Raw genomic sequence first — 15,737 nt, forward strand, 5'->3', positions numbered from 1 at the left:
TATCCTCCTACTCCTCTCTGACTCCCCCTCTGAACTGTCCCCCTGTTCATCTCCTCTATTGGGAACATACGTGGGATCCGTATCATCATCATCATCATCATCATCCTGCCCAGCTTCGCTTGCCTAGGACACCTCCAAAACTGCACCAACAGCAGGTACTTCATCATCCTCATCCTCACACGTTACGTCCATAGTGTCGCCTAACTCACACATATGAGGTGGTGTAACTTGCTTAGCGCCTTCATCTTGTTGTTGCAGTAGTGGCTGGGAATCAGTGATTTCACCACCAAATAACTCCTGCGAAGTATCAAATGCAGTGGATGTGGTGCTTGTTGTAGTGCTGGTGGCTGCGGGAGATGAGATGTTCTGTGTTAAATAGTCAACCACGTCCTGACAATCTTGGGAGTTGATGGCACGTGCCTTCTTCTGAGCACTGTACTTTGGGCCAGGGCTGCACGAAATCACATCAACACGACCTCGAACAGACCTGCTGGTGCCAGGTGGCCTACCTCTGGGTCTGCCTCTACCTCTTCCTCTACCTGGTTTGTCCATTTTGTCCATCTCAGGGGGATGCTAGGTATATGCTGTGATGAGGTGGGTTCACTGAACACAACAGCTAGGTATATGCTGTGATGAGGTGGGTTCACTGAACACAACAGCTAGGTATATGCTGTGAGGTGGGTTCACTCAACACAAAAGGTAGGTATATGAAGTGAGGTGGGTTCACTCAACACAACAGCTAGGTATATGCAGTGAGGTGGGTTCACTCAACACAACAGCTAGGTAGATGCAGTGAGGTGGGTTCACTGAACACAACAGCTAGGTATATGCTGTGATGAGGTGGGTTCACTGAACACAACAGCTAGGTATATGCTGTGAGGTGGGTTCACTCAACACAAAAGGTAGGTATATGAAGTGAGGTGGGTTCACTCAACACAACAGCTAGGTATATGCAGTGAGGTGGGTTCACTCAACACAACAGCTAGGTAGATGCAGTGAGGTGGGTTCACTGAACACAACAGCTAATTATATGCAGTGAGGTGGGTTCACTGAACACAACAGCTAGGTATATGCAGTGAGGTGGGTTCACTCAACACAAAAGGTAGGTATATGCAGTGAGGTGGGTTCACTCAACACAACAGCTAGGTATATGCAGTGAGGTGGGTTCACTCAACACAACAGCTAGGTATGTGCAGTGAGGTGGGTTCACTCAACACAACAGCTAGGTATATGCAGTGAGGTGGGTTCACTCAACACAACAGCTAGGTATATGCAGTGAGGTGGGTTCACTCAACACAACAGCTAGGTATGTGCAGTGAGGTGGGTTCACTCAACACAACAGCTAGGTATATGCAGTGAGGTGGGTTCACTCAACACAACAGCTAGGTATGTGCAGTGAGGTGGGTTCACGCAACACAACAGCTAGGTATATGCAGTGAGGTGGGTTCACTCAACACAACAGCTAGGTATGTGCAGTGAGGTGGGTTCACGCAACACAACAGCTAGGTATATGCTGTGATGAGGTAGGTTCACTGAACAAAACAGGTAGGTATATGCAGTGATGTGGGTTCACTGAACACAACAGCTAGGTATATGCAGTGAGGTGGGTTCACTCAACACAAAAGGTAGGTATATGCAGTGAGGTGGGTTCACTCAACACAACAGCTAGGTATATGCAGTGAGGTGGGTTCACTCAACACAACAGCTAGGTATGTGCAGTGAGGTGGGTTCACTCAACACAACAGCTAGGTATATGCAGTGAGGTGGGTTCACTCAACACAACAGCTAGGTATGTGTAGTGAGGTGGGTTCACTCAACACAACAGCTAGGTATATGCAGTGAGGTGGGTTCACTCAACACAACAGCTAGGTATGTGCAGTGAGGTGGGTTCACGCAACACAACAGCTAGGTATATGCTGTGATGAGGTAGGTTTACTGAACAAAACAGGTAGGTATATGCAGTGATGTGGGTTCACTGAACACAACAGCTAGGTATATGCAGTGATGAGGTGGGTTAACTAAACACAACAGGTACTAGGTATATGCAGTACTGGGTATTACAATGTGCACCTGTCCCACAGGTATTAACTGAATGTGGTAGTGGCACACACACAGTATGAATTAGCAAGGCTGTCTATGCAACACAAGTGTCAGTGGGACACACAGAAAAAAAATAATAGATCACAAGAACAAGATTAGCTCTCAAAAGAGCTGTTGTGAGGTGCTATTATAGCAATAAGAATCAGCCAGGAGCAAGCTAACAAGCCAAGAGCCAAACTAATCTTTCCCTAGGAGAAACAGTCTGCAGCACCTCACCCTATTCTCACTATAGAAGGAACATATCGTAAATTTACGATGTCTCCCCATCACCAGAGTCTACTTTATGTTATGTTGAGGAAACTGTTGCTCTTATCAATTTAGCCAGGATGCCTGGGAAAGCTTACTGAATAACAGTTAAGGCATCTAATTACATTTATGTTTGCTAAAGAATGTTTCTCCTCTGTATGTCAGTGTATATAAGCTGTGTTTTTCCGTTTTTGTCAGGAACCAGTCTGATGAAGGCTTTTTATAAGCCGAAAGCTCACTGTTAACTCATCTCTAAGTTAGCCAATAAATGGTATCATCCTGATTCAAAACTCGTTGCTTTAAACAGGGGGAGAGGGTTAAAGTGAGGTCTAAGCCTCACTCCCAAATGGCAAAACTCCACTCGCAACAAATTTGGGAGAGAAACAGATCAGAAGGGTGGAGTGGTAAGCTTGGTGCCCTCCCCAGCACCTTCAGTAGCCTTCAGTTTCTCTCCTTCAGACCCAGAGAGGTCCACTCTCTTACAGAGCCTCCCAGATTATGCACCATGCAGGCTGGTATAGCTCAGGGCGGGAAGCCTCACACAGTCCGTGCTCTAAATGTTGGTTTCTGATTGAATAGAATGGTGGAGGGACGTCGTTTCCATTCATTGATCTCGGGGCTAACTGAATTGCGCGTATGGCGCAGCAGCAGCAGGGCAGTCTATCTGAATGGATATATCCATCCAGATAGACTTAAGTGGTTAATGACAGTGTCTTTGAGGAGTACATGTAATTATGGTGTCTGTAAATTTTGAAGCAGGGTGAAGCCGAAAAATAGCTGACCCTGCTTCTGAAAAAGTCCTGGCAGCATCAGGGCCAGATTTACCATAAGGCACTGTAGACACGTGCCTACAGGTGCCTGATGATGAAAAAGCTCTCACTCTTCTCCCCTAGTGCCTCTCTCCCTCCTTCCCTATGGAGAGTTCCAAGCAGAGCGTAAATGAGAGGTTACTTACCTACCTATTGGCAGCAGGTAAGATCTCACTTCAGCCAGGGGCACCCCTAGCTAACTAATACTTGGGGGCACCACTAGCTACTTTATACTGAGGGTACCTTAGGCTACCTAATCCTAAGGGACACATGTTGCTACCTATGATGGGTAGAGGAGAGCTGGACCAGCAGGCTTGCTTGTAGTGTTGTTCGTTGGGGGTTTGTAGGTGCATGGAAGGCAAAGTCTAGGGTGCCAGGACATCTGTGCCTGTAGGCTCCTGTGATGTAAATCCGGGCCTGGGCAGCATTAATTACTATTCCTCCTCTGGGCCACTGTGGACTGTGAGGTGAGGCTGCTAGCTATTGCTGGAAGCTGATTTACACAGTTTTTATCTTAATTTGGGCTCCACCTCTCAATGGAATTACTCCAATGAATGCCTATAGCTATGCATGGTGCGCCCAAATTTCCAACACCATTTTTGATTGACTCATGTTTAAGAGGGTCTTTAAAGAACTAAAAAGTGTTATAAAACTGTTGTCTAATACTCTGATGGAGCTACTTGAAGAAATTTACTGATCACTTGATATTTGTGGCTGCCTGTTATCTATTTGCAGTTATTTGGCTACTTTTTGTAGAGCATACAACGGTACTGAAGCAAGATACGAAAGAACGTTACCATCTGGCTGTATACAAATTTTCTAAGAAGATGTCCTTGTTTCTGCCTAGACAATCAAAAACGGTGCTGGAAATTTGAGTGCACCAGATTCCAAGAGATGAAGTCCAAATTGTGATAAAAAAAAACAGTGTAATTAGGTCACCAGCTTATCTGGCAGCCAATCTACGTCTTACCCTATAGTCCACAGCATCCGGGAGGGGGAATAGTAATTAACCCGACTGGGACTTTTGAAGCAGCAGGGTGAGCCATTTTTCAGCTTCAACCTGCGCCAAAATTTTCCCGCGCCTTAATTACATGTACACGTTTTTGCTATCCTCACACCTCCCTCCTTTTAGTCCCGGTACCACCATGTCATTCTCACTTCAGACCCTTCTTCCAACCAAGTAAATGATTAGACCAGACAAAAAAATGTATGGCCTACTGATTGCCAGTGACCAATCCCAAGCTTAAAATCAATCCCTTTCTTAATCAGAAGCAGATTGGATAGTTTGGAAAATATCAAACAAAATATTGGCTCCATGTGCATTTCTAAATCTGGTAACATGTTTCCTCTGGATTCATTTTCAATCAATATTCAACTGGAAAAATGTTGAAAATTTGAAAAAATAAAAATCACGAAGATGTATACACTAGCTTTTTTCTATATTAGCTCCGTGTCAGATGTGAATATTTAATGATTGAGTAGGATCTGACGTGTAAATTGCACGGTGTGTACCAGACCTGCTGGCTCTGCTAAGTGGTCCAGTCCACCAGTAGAGGGATGTCATCAACGCATATGCAGCTTTGGAAGTCACATGGATTGACTGAAAAGGAATTGCCACACTGAAAGAAGTACAATGGAAATTAACTAGCAATAGTGTAGGATTAAAAAAGACCAATGACATCAAGGGAAAGCTGCAGTGGTGGGCCGAAATTTTGCATTGAAATTTGCATGTATGCATCGTAATTGTATAGCAAAATTTTAGGGAAAATAATAATTAATTTTGTATGTAATAGTAGTATTTCATAATTTTGCATACTTTTTCGTGTAATTTTACGTACAATTTTGCAAAATTTTGTGCTGAATTTAGCTGTTAAAGAGAACCCGAGGTGGGTTTGAAGAATATTATCTGCATACAGAGGCTGGATCTGCCTATACAGCCCAGCCTCTGTTGCTATCCCAAACCCCCCTAAGGTCCCCCCGCACTCTGCAATCCCTCATAAATCACAGCCACGCTGCTGACAAACAGCTTGTCAGAGCTGGCTGTGTTTATCTCTATAGTGTCAGTCTGCTGCTCTCCCCGCCTCCTGCAGAACTCCTGTCCCCGCCTGCATCCCTTCCCTCCCTGCTAATTGGAGGGAAGGGAGGGGGGCAGGGACCGGAGCTATGCAGGAGGCGGGGGAGCAGCTGAGACTGACACTACCGATGTAAACACAGCCTCACAGCACGGCTGTGATTTATGAGGGATTGCAGAGTGCAGGGGGACCTTAGTGGGGTTTGGGATAGCAACAGAGGCTGGGCTGTATAGGCAGATCCAGCCTCTGTATGCAGATAACATTCTTTAAACACACCTCGGGTTCTCTTTAATAGCCAAGTCCCCATACAAGCTATTGCTACCAAAATTGCAACATATATTAAGGAGAATATTGGGTACAAGTCAAAAAAAGAATTTTTCAAAAAGACATTGGGCTTGATTCAGAAAAGGGTGCTAAGTGTTAGCACGCCAGTGAAAAGCCACTTTGCATGTGCTAACATGCTTTGCACGTGCTAAGTAGTTAGCACATGCAAACTACTTAGCACCGTAGTTAGCACATGTAAACTACTTAGCACCCTAATTTTTAAAAAAAAATCAGTGTTTATTCAACAAAGAAAAGGAACATATGACAGAATATGCAGAGTAGCAGTGCGCCTCCTAACTTTTCCAACAGTAGCTTCAGCATCAATTATCACCGTGGAAGATGAGAAATATTGTTAACAATAATATAATGATCGTCACATAATATATTGAGCTCAGATTGAATTTAAATTTCCAAATATTCTATCTTTTACAAGATCATAATTAGCAAGACCAGGGGTATCTAACCATGGAGCTTAGCACCCTAGTTAGCACGGTGCTAAGTAGTAGTTTGCATGTCCTAACTACGGTGCTAAGTAGTTTGCATGTGCTAACTACGGTGCTAATTTTGCATGTGCTAACTACGGTGCTAAGTAGTTTGTATGTGCTAACTACTTAGCACCCTAGTTAGCACGCCCAAAGCCTTTAGGCGTGCTAACTGGGTTAGCACCGTTTACTGAATCGAGCCCGTTGTGCTTGATTCACTATGCGGTGCTAACCTACTTAGCACGTCTAAAGTCTTTAGGCGTGCTAACCAGGGTGCTAAGTAGGTTAGCACCGGTTTTCTCAATCAGATCGCGCGCTAAGTACCGCGCGCAAAGTTTTATGCGCGCAAAGTCCTATGCGCGCGCTAAGTCCCATAGGCTTTAATGGGCACTTCGCGCGGAGCGCCTTGCGCTCTGTGCAGTACGCGCGGAAAGTTTTACGCTCATTAAGTTTTACACGCGTAAAGTTTTGTGCACGAAAAGCTTGTTTAGACGTGCTAAGGGGGTTTTCACAGGCGTGCTAACAGTTAGCCCCGCTTTGTGAATCAAGCCCATAGTAGTTTTTTAGAAAATTGATTTTAAATATGCAAAAAAAAAACTGTCATTTTTTGTTTAAAAACCATTTTTCTTTGCATTTTTAAAATCAATTTTCTCAAAAACTACAAGGCCTTTTTGGAAATTTTTTTTTTACTTGTACCCACTATTCTCCTTAACATATGTAGCAATTATTGTGTCACTACCATGTATGGGAACTTTGCTATTCACTGCCAAAATCGGCACAAAATTACACAAAAATGACACAAAATTTAGGCGAAATTATGAATCACCATATGAAATCAATTCAATTTACAAATCGTAATTACGTATAAGCATAAATGCAAAAATTTACGGAATTTTCTTTGCATAATCGTAATTAGACTTGAAAGAAGATAGGTAGGCACTCAGTAAAAACTGCAGATGGGAACGGTTCCGCCGAAAGGCAGTGCAGAAATCCTCAGCAGCAGCTACGTGCTCACGACACATAAAGTTCAAACATTGTAACCATATGATGCAAAGAGGAGAGAGGAGGATGTCTGGCACTGTATCTTTAATACAACACAGCAGGTGTACAATTCATGTGGCAATAAACACACACAAGGACAAAGTCCGTGAAATGCTGGTACCTATCGTGCTCTGCTGAAGGTGGGGAGGCAACCGTGGGCGCCAGAGGGTGCACGGCCCTACAGCCGCTTCACAATGGGGTGAGCCTCCGGGGAGGCAAGGTTGTATTAAAGCTACAGTGCCAGACATCCTCCTCTCTCCTCTTTGCATCACATAATCGTAATTAGCTGGTTACGATCATCACTGAAGATCTATACTATCACCTGAGCCAATCACAACCTTAAAAAAATGCATCTGATCGGCCCGATTTCTATCTAAATACAATTAGCATTAAATTTGAATTATGAGCATGTCACTGTCCATCTCTACAAATAATGCTGAAGAGCTATTGCTTTATGCACCAGTGGGAAACAAACTAATAATGTAGACTATTTATCCTAGCTTATCTTAGCAATGTGTACATAACCCTGATGTTTGCTATTTACAGACAGGTATTGTGGCATCTCAGGACAACACTGCGTGGATCAGCCGCTGAGAACTGAAGCCGTAGTGGGAGGAGCCGTCACCATCCCCTGTCACTATGCATTTCCTGAAGAGAGGAGCACAGTCACGTCTGTAAATGTCATAGTGAGAGCAGGCAATGGACATCTCTGTGGAGATTACACTGGTATTATTTATCTCAGTGAGAACGGATACCTGTCTCCTGACTATCGGGGAAGATTGAGTGTAAATATGAATTTAAGCCAGAGAATGATGTCAGTAACTTTAGCCCACATCACTAAGGCCGATGCTAAACACTACTGTTGCCGTGTAAAACTCAATGTTCAGTACAACCCATATTCAGTGTGGCAAAATACATGGGGCACTAAGCTACTACTGAAAGGTAAGATGGGACTGACAGCATACATAAAATTGTATTTTTGGAGACTTTTACAAAACATGTACAATTACAAAAGGTGTCTATGAAAAAATCAGAGAGATTCAAGGACACTACATTGCCTGGATGCCAGTGGTGCCAACCATAAAACAGATGCCAACATGAACAGAGCCAAATTTCTTACATCACCCAACCTCTGCACTGACATTATATTACAGTCTGCAGACTTTCATATGTGATTAGGATAAGGTATGAAGTGTTGGAGCAGAGTGGTCTGTACACGCAGATAGGCACCCGGTATAAAAAGTTAGAACTCTTTATTGAATAAAATGTGCATAGATAAATCATACCCAACCATCACATAATGCAGCTTACTTAGAACAAAGAGGAACACAGGGTGAATATAGGAAATCACAATACCATAGAGATTATTGCAGCAGTTTACATACACACAGTGACATCTTGTGGTTGCTTTACTAATATACTGCAGTAATCCTGATGATATTTCCAACATGAATAAGGTATAGAGAGGTAAGACTGGGGTTAGAAAATATGAAGGTTAAGATGAGGCATTGATGGAATGTTTAGAGCTACACATCAAGGGAGAAGAAAGAGGGATAACTGGGGTTTATAATTGGGGCTGCATGGATTGGATCTGGATCTGATAGAGATGTTTATGGAGAGTCTTTTATGTGCAGAGAGGATGATATTTTGGTTGGTCAAATACCACATTTTAGACTTTTTTTTTTTTTGCCAAATTCACACATGGGGTATTAGTTTGGTAATTTACTAAAAAATCATGGCTAAGAACTGTTTGGTTAAAAGTAGAAGTCTTACCGGCTGTGGAATAGGTCTCTGCAGCAAGCTGAGTTCTGCTATGATGATGTTCTCCCACTTCTGGACAGAAGTTGTGATGATTCAGAGGCATAGTGGTCTGCTTAACCACTTAACCCCCCGCGGTACGGATTTCTCCGTCCCTTTTTCCACCCTTACAAAACCAAGGGACGGAGAAATCCGTACCTCCCGCACTACCGCCGCTGTCCGTGCTCCCGCCGCTCGTGCATGCCGCCGCCCGCTCGTCCGGAGATCAATGAGCGGGAAAATCCATTCCCGTTCGTTATTCTAAGCCCCTGAAAGGATCTGCTGCTTCTATGAGAAACAGCGCGATCATTGTGATTTTCCCAGCCTCGTAGTGCTTCCTGTAAGCGTCCTTTGGAGGCTTACAGGTCGCATGTACACAAACTCACTGTGGCCATCTTGTGGCCAAATAGTAAAACTACACCCTAAAGCATTTTACATATACAAATACATTCGTTTTACACGATAAATTAACTCATTACCTCCCACACTCCCCAATTTTTTTTTTTTTTTTTTTTGGTAATTAAAAAAAAAAAATACAATAAAAAAAAAAAACATAAATAGTTACCTTAGGGGCTGAACTTTTTAAATATTTATGTCAATAGGGTATAACACCGTTACTTTATAAACTACGGGCTTGTAATTAGGGATGGATGCAAAACTGAAAAAAAATGCACCTTTATTTCCAAATAAAATATTGGCGCCAAACATTGTGATAGGGACATAATTTAAATGGTTTTATAACCGGGACAAATGGGCAAATACATTTCATGGGTTTTAATTACAGTAGCATGCATTATTTAAAAACTATAATGGCCGAAAACTGAAAAATAATAATTTTTTCCCACATTTTTTCCTATTTTCCCATTAAAACACATTTAGAATAAAATATATCTTGGCATAATGTCCCACCTAAAGAAAGCCTAATTGGTGGCAAAAAAAACAAGATATAGTTCATTTCATTGTGATAAGTAATAATAAAGTTATAGACGAATGAATGGAAGGAGCGCTGAAAGGTGAAAATTGCTCTGGTGTTCAAGGGGTAAAACCCCTCAGTGGTGAAGTGGTTAAAACATAAGCAATTCCTTTGCAAGTTGCTGCTTCTGTCTTGTGACAGAGCAAAAGGCATCTACAGTGTCCCTTCATATCTGCATGCTCCAGTCCCTCAGATTCTCTGTATCAGTCTATCCCTGTATATGTCTTCAGTGTTATTTATTGTTTACTTTTTTTAGGAATGGGATGAGTATTAAGAGAGTGTGGCTCCTCCTATTGGCTAGTTACCCACAGTTACAGGCTGGTCATAAAATACAGATTATCTGAATTGTTTTACCGTACGCTCTAATCTTAGTTAGAGATGGCCCGAACAGTTCGCCGGTGAACAGTTCCAGGCGAACATCAGCTGTTCGCGTTCATGGCGGGTAGCGAACAGTTAGGGCGGTTCAATCCGCCCCCTGTACCTCGTCATTTGGCAAAACTTTGAACCCCTACATCACAGTCAGCAGACACATGGCAGCCAATCAGGCTGCACTCAACCCTGAACCCCTGCCCCCCATAAAAACACAGAAGCACCGGCCATGTTCTCAGTCTGGTGCTGCTGCTGTAGTGAGTGGAAGGGAGAGACATTGCTGCACTATCAGGGACAGTTAGCTAGGTGCTTCTGTTTGTTGCTGATTGCTGAAAGCACTCCAAATATAAAGCACTTTTGAGGGCTCATATTGTTCTATTTGTTTTTGTGTGTGTGTGTGTGTGTGTGTGTGTGTGTGTGTGTGTGTGAGACACTGGTCACACTGCATACAGGCCGGCCACAGTCATTGCTGAGATGTGTAGTTCTACTATACGCTTCTATCTATGTTGAAAGGAAGCCAGCACACTGTCTATCATAAGCTGTGGTTAGCTTGCTACTGTATCTGTTATTGATAGCTGTCTGTGTGGGTTACACACACTGCATACAGTCCACAGTCAGTTGCTGGGCTTTGTAGTTCTACTATACTCTTCTAACTATTGCAAGCAAGCTAGCACACTGTCTATCATAGGCTGTGCTTAGCTTGCAACTGTATCTGTTATTGATATCTGGGTGGGTTACACTTACACTGTATACAGGCCACAGTCAGTTGCTGGACTTTGTAGTTCTACTATACTCTTCTATCTATATTGAAAGCAAGCCAACACACTGTCTAGCATAAGCTATGCTTAGCTTGCAACTGTATCTGTTATTGATATCTGTCTGTGTGGGCTACACACACTGCATAAATGCCACAGTCAGTTACTGGGCCTTGTAGTTCTACTATATTATTCTAACTATTGCAAACACGCTAGCACACTGTCTACCATAAGCTGTGCTTAGCTTGCAGCTGTATCTGTTATTGATATCTGTGTGGGTTACACACTGCATATAGGCCGCCGTCATTGCTGGGCTGTGTAGTTCTACTATACACTTCTAACTATTGCAAGAAAGCCAGCACACTGTCTATCATAAGCTGTGCTTAGCTTGCTACTTTATCTGTTATTGATATCTGTCTGTGTGGGTTACACACTGCATGCAGGCCACAGTCAGTTGCTGGGCCTTGTAGTTCTACTATACTCTTCTAAGAATTGCAAGCAAGCCAGTACACTGTCTAACATAAGCTGTGCTTAGCTTCCAACTGTATCTGTTATTGATATCTGTGTGGGTTACACACTGCATACAGGCCACAGTCAGTTGCTGGGCCTTGTAATTCTACTATACTCTTCTAATTATTGCAAGCAAACTAGCACACTGACTATCATAAGCTGTGCTTAGCTTTCAACTGTATCTGTTATTGATATCTGTCTGTGTGGGTGACACACTGCATACAGACCACAGTCAGTTGCTGGGCCTTGTAGTTCTACTATACTCTTCTAACTATTGCAAGCAAGCCAGCACACTGTCTATCATAAGTTGTGCTTAGCTTGCTACTGTATTTGTTATTGATATATGTATGTGTGGGTTAAACCTACACTGCATAAAGGCCACGTTCAGTTGCTGGGCCTTTTAGTTCTACTACACTCTTCTAACTATTGCAAGCAAGCCAGAACACTGCCTATCATAAGCTAGGCTTAGCTTGCTACTGTATTCATTATTGGTATCTGTCTGTGTGGGTACACAGTGCATACATGCCGCAGTCAGTTACTGGGCCTTGTAGTTTTACTATACTCTTCTATTGTAAGCCCACACACTGTCTATCATAAGCTGTGCATAGCTTCCAACTGTATCTGTTATTAATATCTGTCTGTGTGGATTATACACTGCATATAGGCCAGGCCACACTCATTGCTGGGCCTTGCCGTTCTACCATTCTCTTCTATCTATTCCAGATTTTTTTTCAAATCCGGATAGCTATCTGCGGATATTTGGTCGCATACCCGGATATCCGGCGGATATCCGGATCTGAATACTGTAACTAAGGAGATGACATCATTGAGCCAATCAGAGGGCTCCCAGCAGAAGTCCTAGCAACCAATAACAGAAGGGAACCTTGGCCAGCCCCACCTGACCTCACTGAGCCAATCAGAGGGCTCCCAGCCTAAGCCCTGGCACCCAATCACAGAAGGGAACCCTGGCCAGCCCCCCCTGTGGGTGGCATGATGAGAAATCTTGTCCTGTGTGACTGCTCAGTCACTGAGAGACATGCTGCAGTGCTGCTGGCCTAGCAAGTGCTGTGTACAGTGATAAACCTAAAGCTGTTCAGTGATTAACCCCTTCACTACACTACACTATTGTATTATATGTGTCTGTGTGTGTGCTGTGCACAGACCAGACCAGCTGCTGCCTGTTGGCCAGCTATTAGCCTTAGCTAGCTACAGTATAGGTTAGGTTAGGGATTAGGGAATAGGATTACTGTGTTATTGTGTAGTTAGTATTGTAGTACTGCAGTCAGTGCTAGTAGTTGTTAGAGTAGTAGTACTACTGTGTTAGCTTCTACAGAACTGCTGTGCTGTGACACAGTGTGACAGTTAGTGTGCACTAGTGACTTCTCCTCTACTGTCTGACTGTCACTCAGCACTTGGCAATTGGCACATGTCACGTGGCACTTGGCACATGTCACGTTTCACTTGGCACATGGCAACTGGCACTTGGCACATGGCACTTGGCACGTGTCATGTGGCAATTGGCATGTGTCATGTGGCAATTGGCATGTGTCACTTGGCACGTGGCACTTGGCACGTGTCACGTGGCATGTGTCACGTGGCACGTGGCAATTGGCACGTGTCACGTGGCACTTAGTACGTGACACGTGCCAAGTGACACGTGACACGTGCCAAGTGACTCGTGCCAAGTGCCACATGCCATGTGCCTATTGCTACATGCCAAGTGCCACGTGACACATGCCAATAACCAAGTGACACGTGCCAAGTACCACGTGACACGTGCCAATTGCCACGTGACATGTGCCACGTGACACATGCCAAGTGCCACGTGCCAAGTGCCACGTGACATGTGCCAAGTGCCTGTGGCAGCCTGGCGGTGGGAGCTGCACAGGCAGCAGGAGCAGGTGTAACGTGTGCAGCAGGTGTAACGTGCCACGTCCGACATGCTCCTGGCACACGTTATACCTGCTGCATTGCCCTGCTCCTGCTGGGGGGGGGGGGGGGCGTGGGGGGAAAAGTTTGAGAGACTGACAGCTTAAGGCATGGAGAAAAAAAACGTATTCTGCTCTCACAGCATTGTTATATTGATTGCATGTGTCCACCACACAGATAACGATTCACACACACTTTGGAATTTGTACTCTGTCCCTGCTCCCTAGGGTTCGTAAAAAAACATCTGTCTCACACTGCAGCAAAGTTCTAAAGACTTGGGGCTCGATTCACCAAGCGGTGCAAAGTGTTAGCACCGTGGTGAAAAGGCCCTTATCACGCCTAAACTCAGTTTAGGCATGATAAGAAGGGCTTCGCGCGAAGTTACCGCGCGTACGCGCGTTCGCGCGTAGGCGCGTAAGTGCGCACGCAGCACCCGACGCTTCGCACGAAGCTCCCATTAAACCCTATGGGACTTTGCGCGCGCTCTCTTCGCGCGAAGAGCAGGAAAAAGCGGTGATAACTCAGTGGTGAAAAGGTCATCACGCCTAAAGTCCTTTAGGCGTGATAACTGAGTTATCACCGCTTGGTGAATCGAGGCCTTGGGGCTCGATTCACAAAGCGGTGCTAACCCAGTTAGAGACTTTAGGCGTGATAACCATTGCACCACACTGGTGAAAAGCCAGTTTAGGTGTGATAAGTTTAGGCATGCTAAGTTTAGATAAGTGCAGATAGCGTGCAAAGTCCCGCACGCAAAGCAGCGCCATTAAACTCTATGCGAAGCGCACCAGACTTTGCTAGCGCAAAACTTTTGATCAGCTGTGCACTGCGGTGCTAACCCAGTTGGCGCTTAAACTTATCATGCCTAAACTTATCACACCTAAACTTATCATGCCTAAACTTATCACACCTAAACTTATCACACCTAAACTTATCATGCCTAAACTGAGTTTAGGCGTGATAAAGGGCTTTTCACCAGCGTGCTAACTGTTAGCACCGCTTTGTGAATCAGGCCCCTAAACTTATCACACCTAAACTTATCATGCCTAAACTTATCACACCTAAACTTATCACACCTAAACTTATCATGCCTAAACTGAGTTTAGGCGTGATAAAGGGCTTTTCACCAGGGTGCTAACTGTTAGCACCGCTTTGTGAATCAGGCCCTTGGGGCTCGATTCACAATCACAAAGCGGTGCTAACCCAGTTAGAGACTTTAGGCATGATAACCATTGCACCATGGTGGTGAAAAGTCAGTTTAGGCGTGATAAGTTTAGGGGCCTGATTCACAAAGCGGTGCTAACAGCACGCTGGTGAAAAGCCCTTTATCACACCTGGGGCCTGATTCACAAAGCGGTGCTAACAGTTAGGGCTCGATTCACAAAGCGGTGCTAACCCAGTTAGAGACTTTAGGCATGATAACCATTGCACCACTCTGGTGAAAAGCCAGTTTAGGTGTGATAAGTTTAGGCATGATAAGTTTAGGTGTGATAAGTTTAGGCATGCTAAGTTTAGATAAGTTTAGATCGCTTGCAAAGTCCCGCACGCAAAGCAGCGCCATTAAACTTTATACGAAGTGCACCAGTCTTTGCTAGCGTAAAAATTTTGATCAGCTGTGCACTGCGGTGCTAACGCAGTTGGCGCTTAAACTGATCATGCCTAAACTTATCACACCTAAACTTATCATGCCTAAACTTATCACACCTAAACTTATCACACCTAAACTTATCATGCCTAAACTGAGTTTAGGCATGATAAAGGGCTTTTCACCAGGGTGCTAACTAGAGATGGGACGACGAATCCGGCGAATCCACGAATCCCTCGAATATTGGGAAATATTCGAGATTCGTGGATTCGAATCCCGACGCCATTTTCCACTTTACGAATCCGCCGAATCCCGACGCTGCATCGCCGCGCATCCGCCGCTCGCACTCGTCCTCCTCCGACCCGCGCCTCCTCCGACCGCCCCGCGCCTCCTCCGCCCGGCCGCCCGCATACTTTGTATCAACTCACCCGTCCAGTGGAGCGCAGACAGAGCGGCAGACCTCTCGCTGACTTCCTGGTTCCCTCTAGTGACGGCTTTTACAATGACGTCATCAGTAAAAGCCGGTCCGGCCACTAGAGGGAACCGAGAAGGAAGGACGAGGTCTGCCGCTCTGTCTGCGCTCCACTGGACATGTAAGTTGATACTTATGCAGGGGTGAGCGAGGAGGCACAGGGGACGGAGGAGGCCATGGGGGTGAGCGACACCTACCTACCTACCTACCTACCTACCACTTTACCTACCTACCTGCCACTATACCTACCTAAAGGCCCCCTATACGTACCTACCT

General features: G+C 44.7%; 1 protein-coding gene across 2 annotated transcripts in view; it reads left to right on the forward strand.

The window, feature by feature from the left end:
* Positions 1 to 15,737, forward strand: part of LOC137560927 (uncharacterized) — a 115,637-nt gene that overhangs the window by 41,162 nt on the left and 58,738 nt on the right. For both annotated transcript variants that reach the window (XM_068272107.1, XM_068272108.1), the window contains exon 2: positions 7,621 to 8,016. In XM_068272107.1, coding sequence (XP_068128208.1) covers positions 7,621 to 8,016 — 396 coding nt within the window. The remainder of the gene's footprint in view (positions 1 to 7,620; positions 8,017 to 15,737) is intronic.

The sequence above is a fragment of the Hyperolius riggenbachi genome, chromosome 3, assembly GCF_040937935.1.
Source record: "Hyperolius riggenbachi isolate aHypRig1 chromosome 3, aHypRig1.pri, whole genome shotgun sequence".
In the NCBI taxonomy this organism is placed as follows: Eukaryota; Metazoa; Chordata; class Amphibia; order Anura; family Hyperoliidae; genus Hyperolius; species Hyperolius riggenbachi.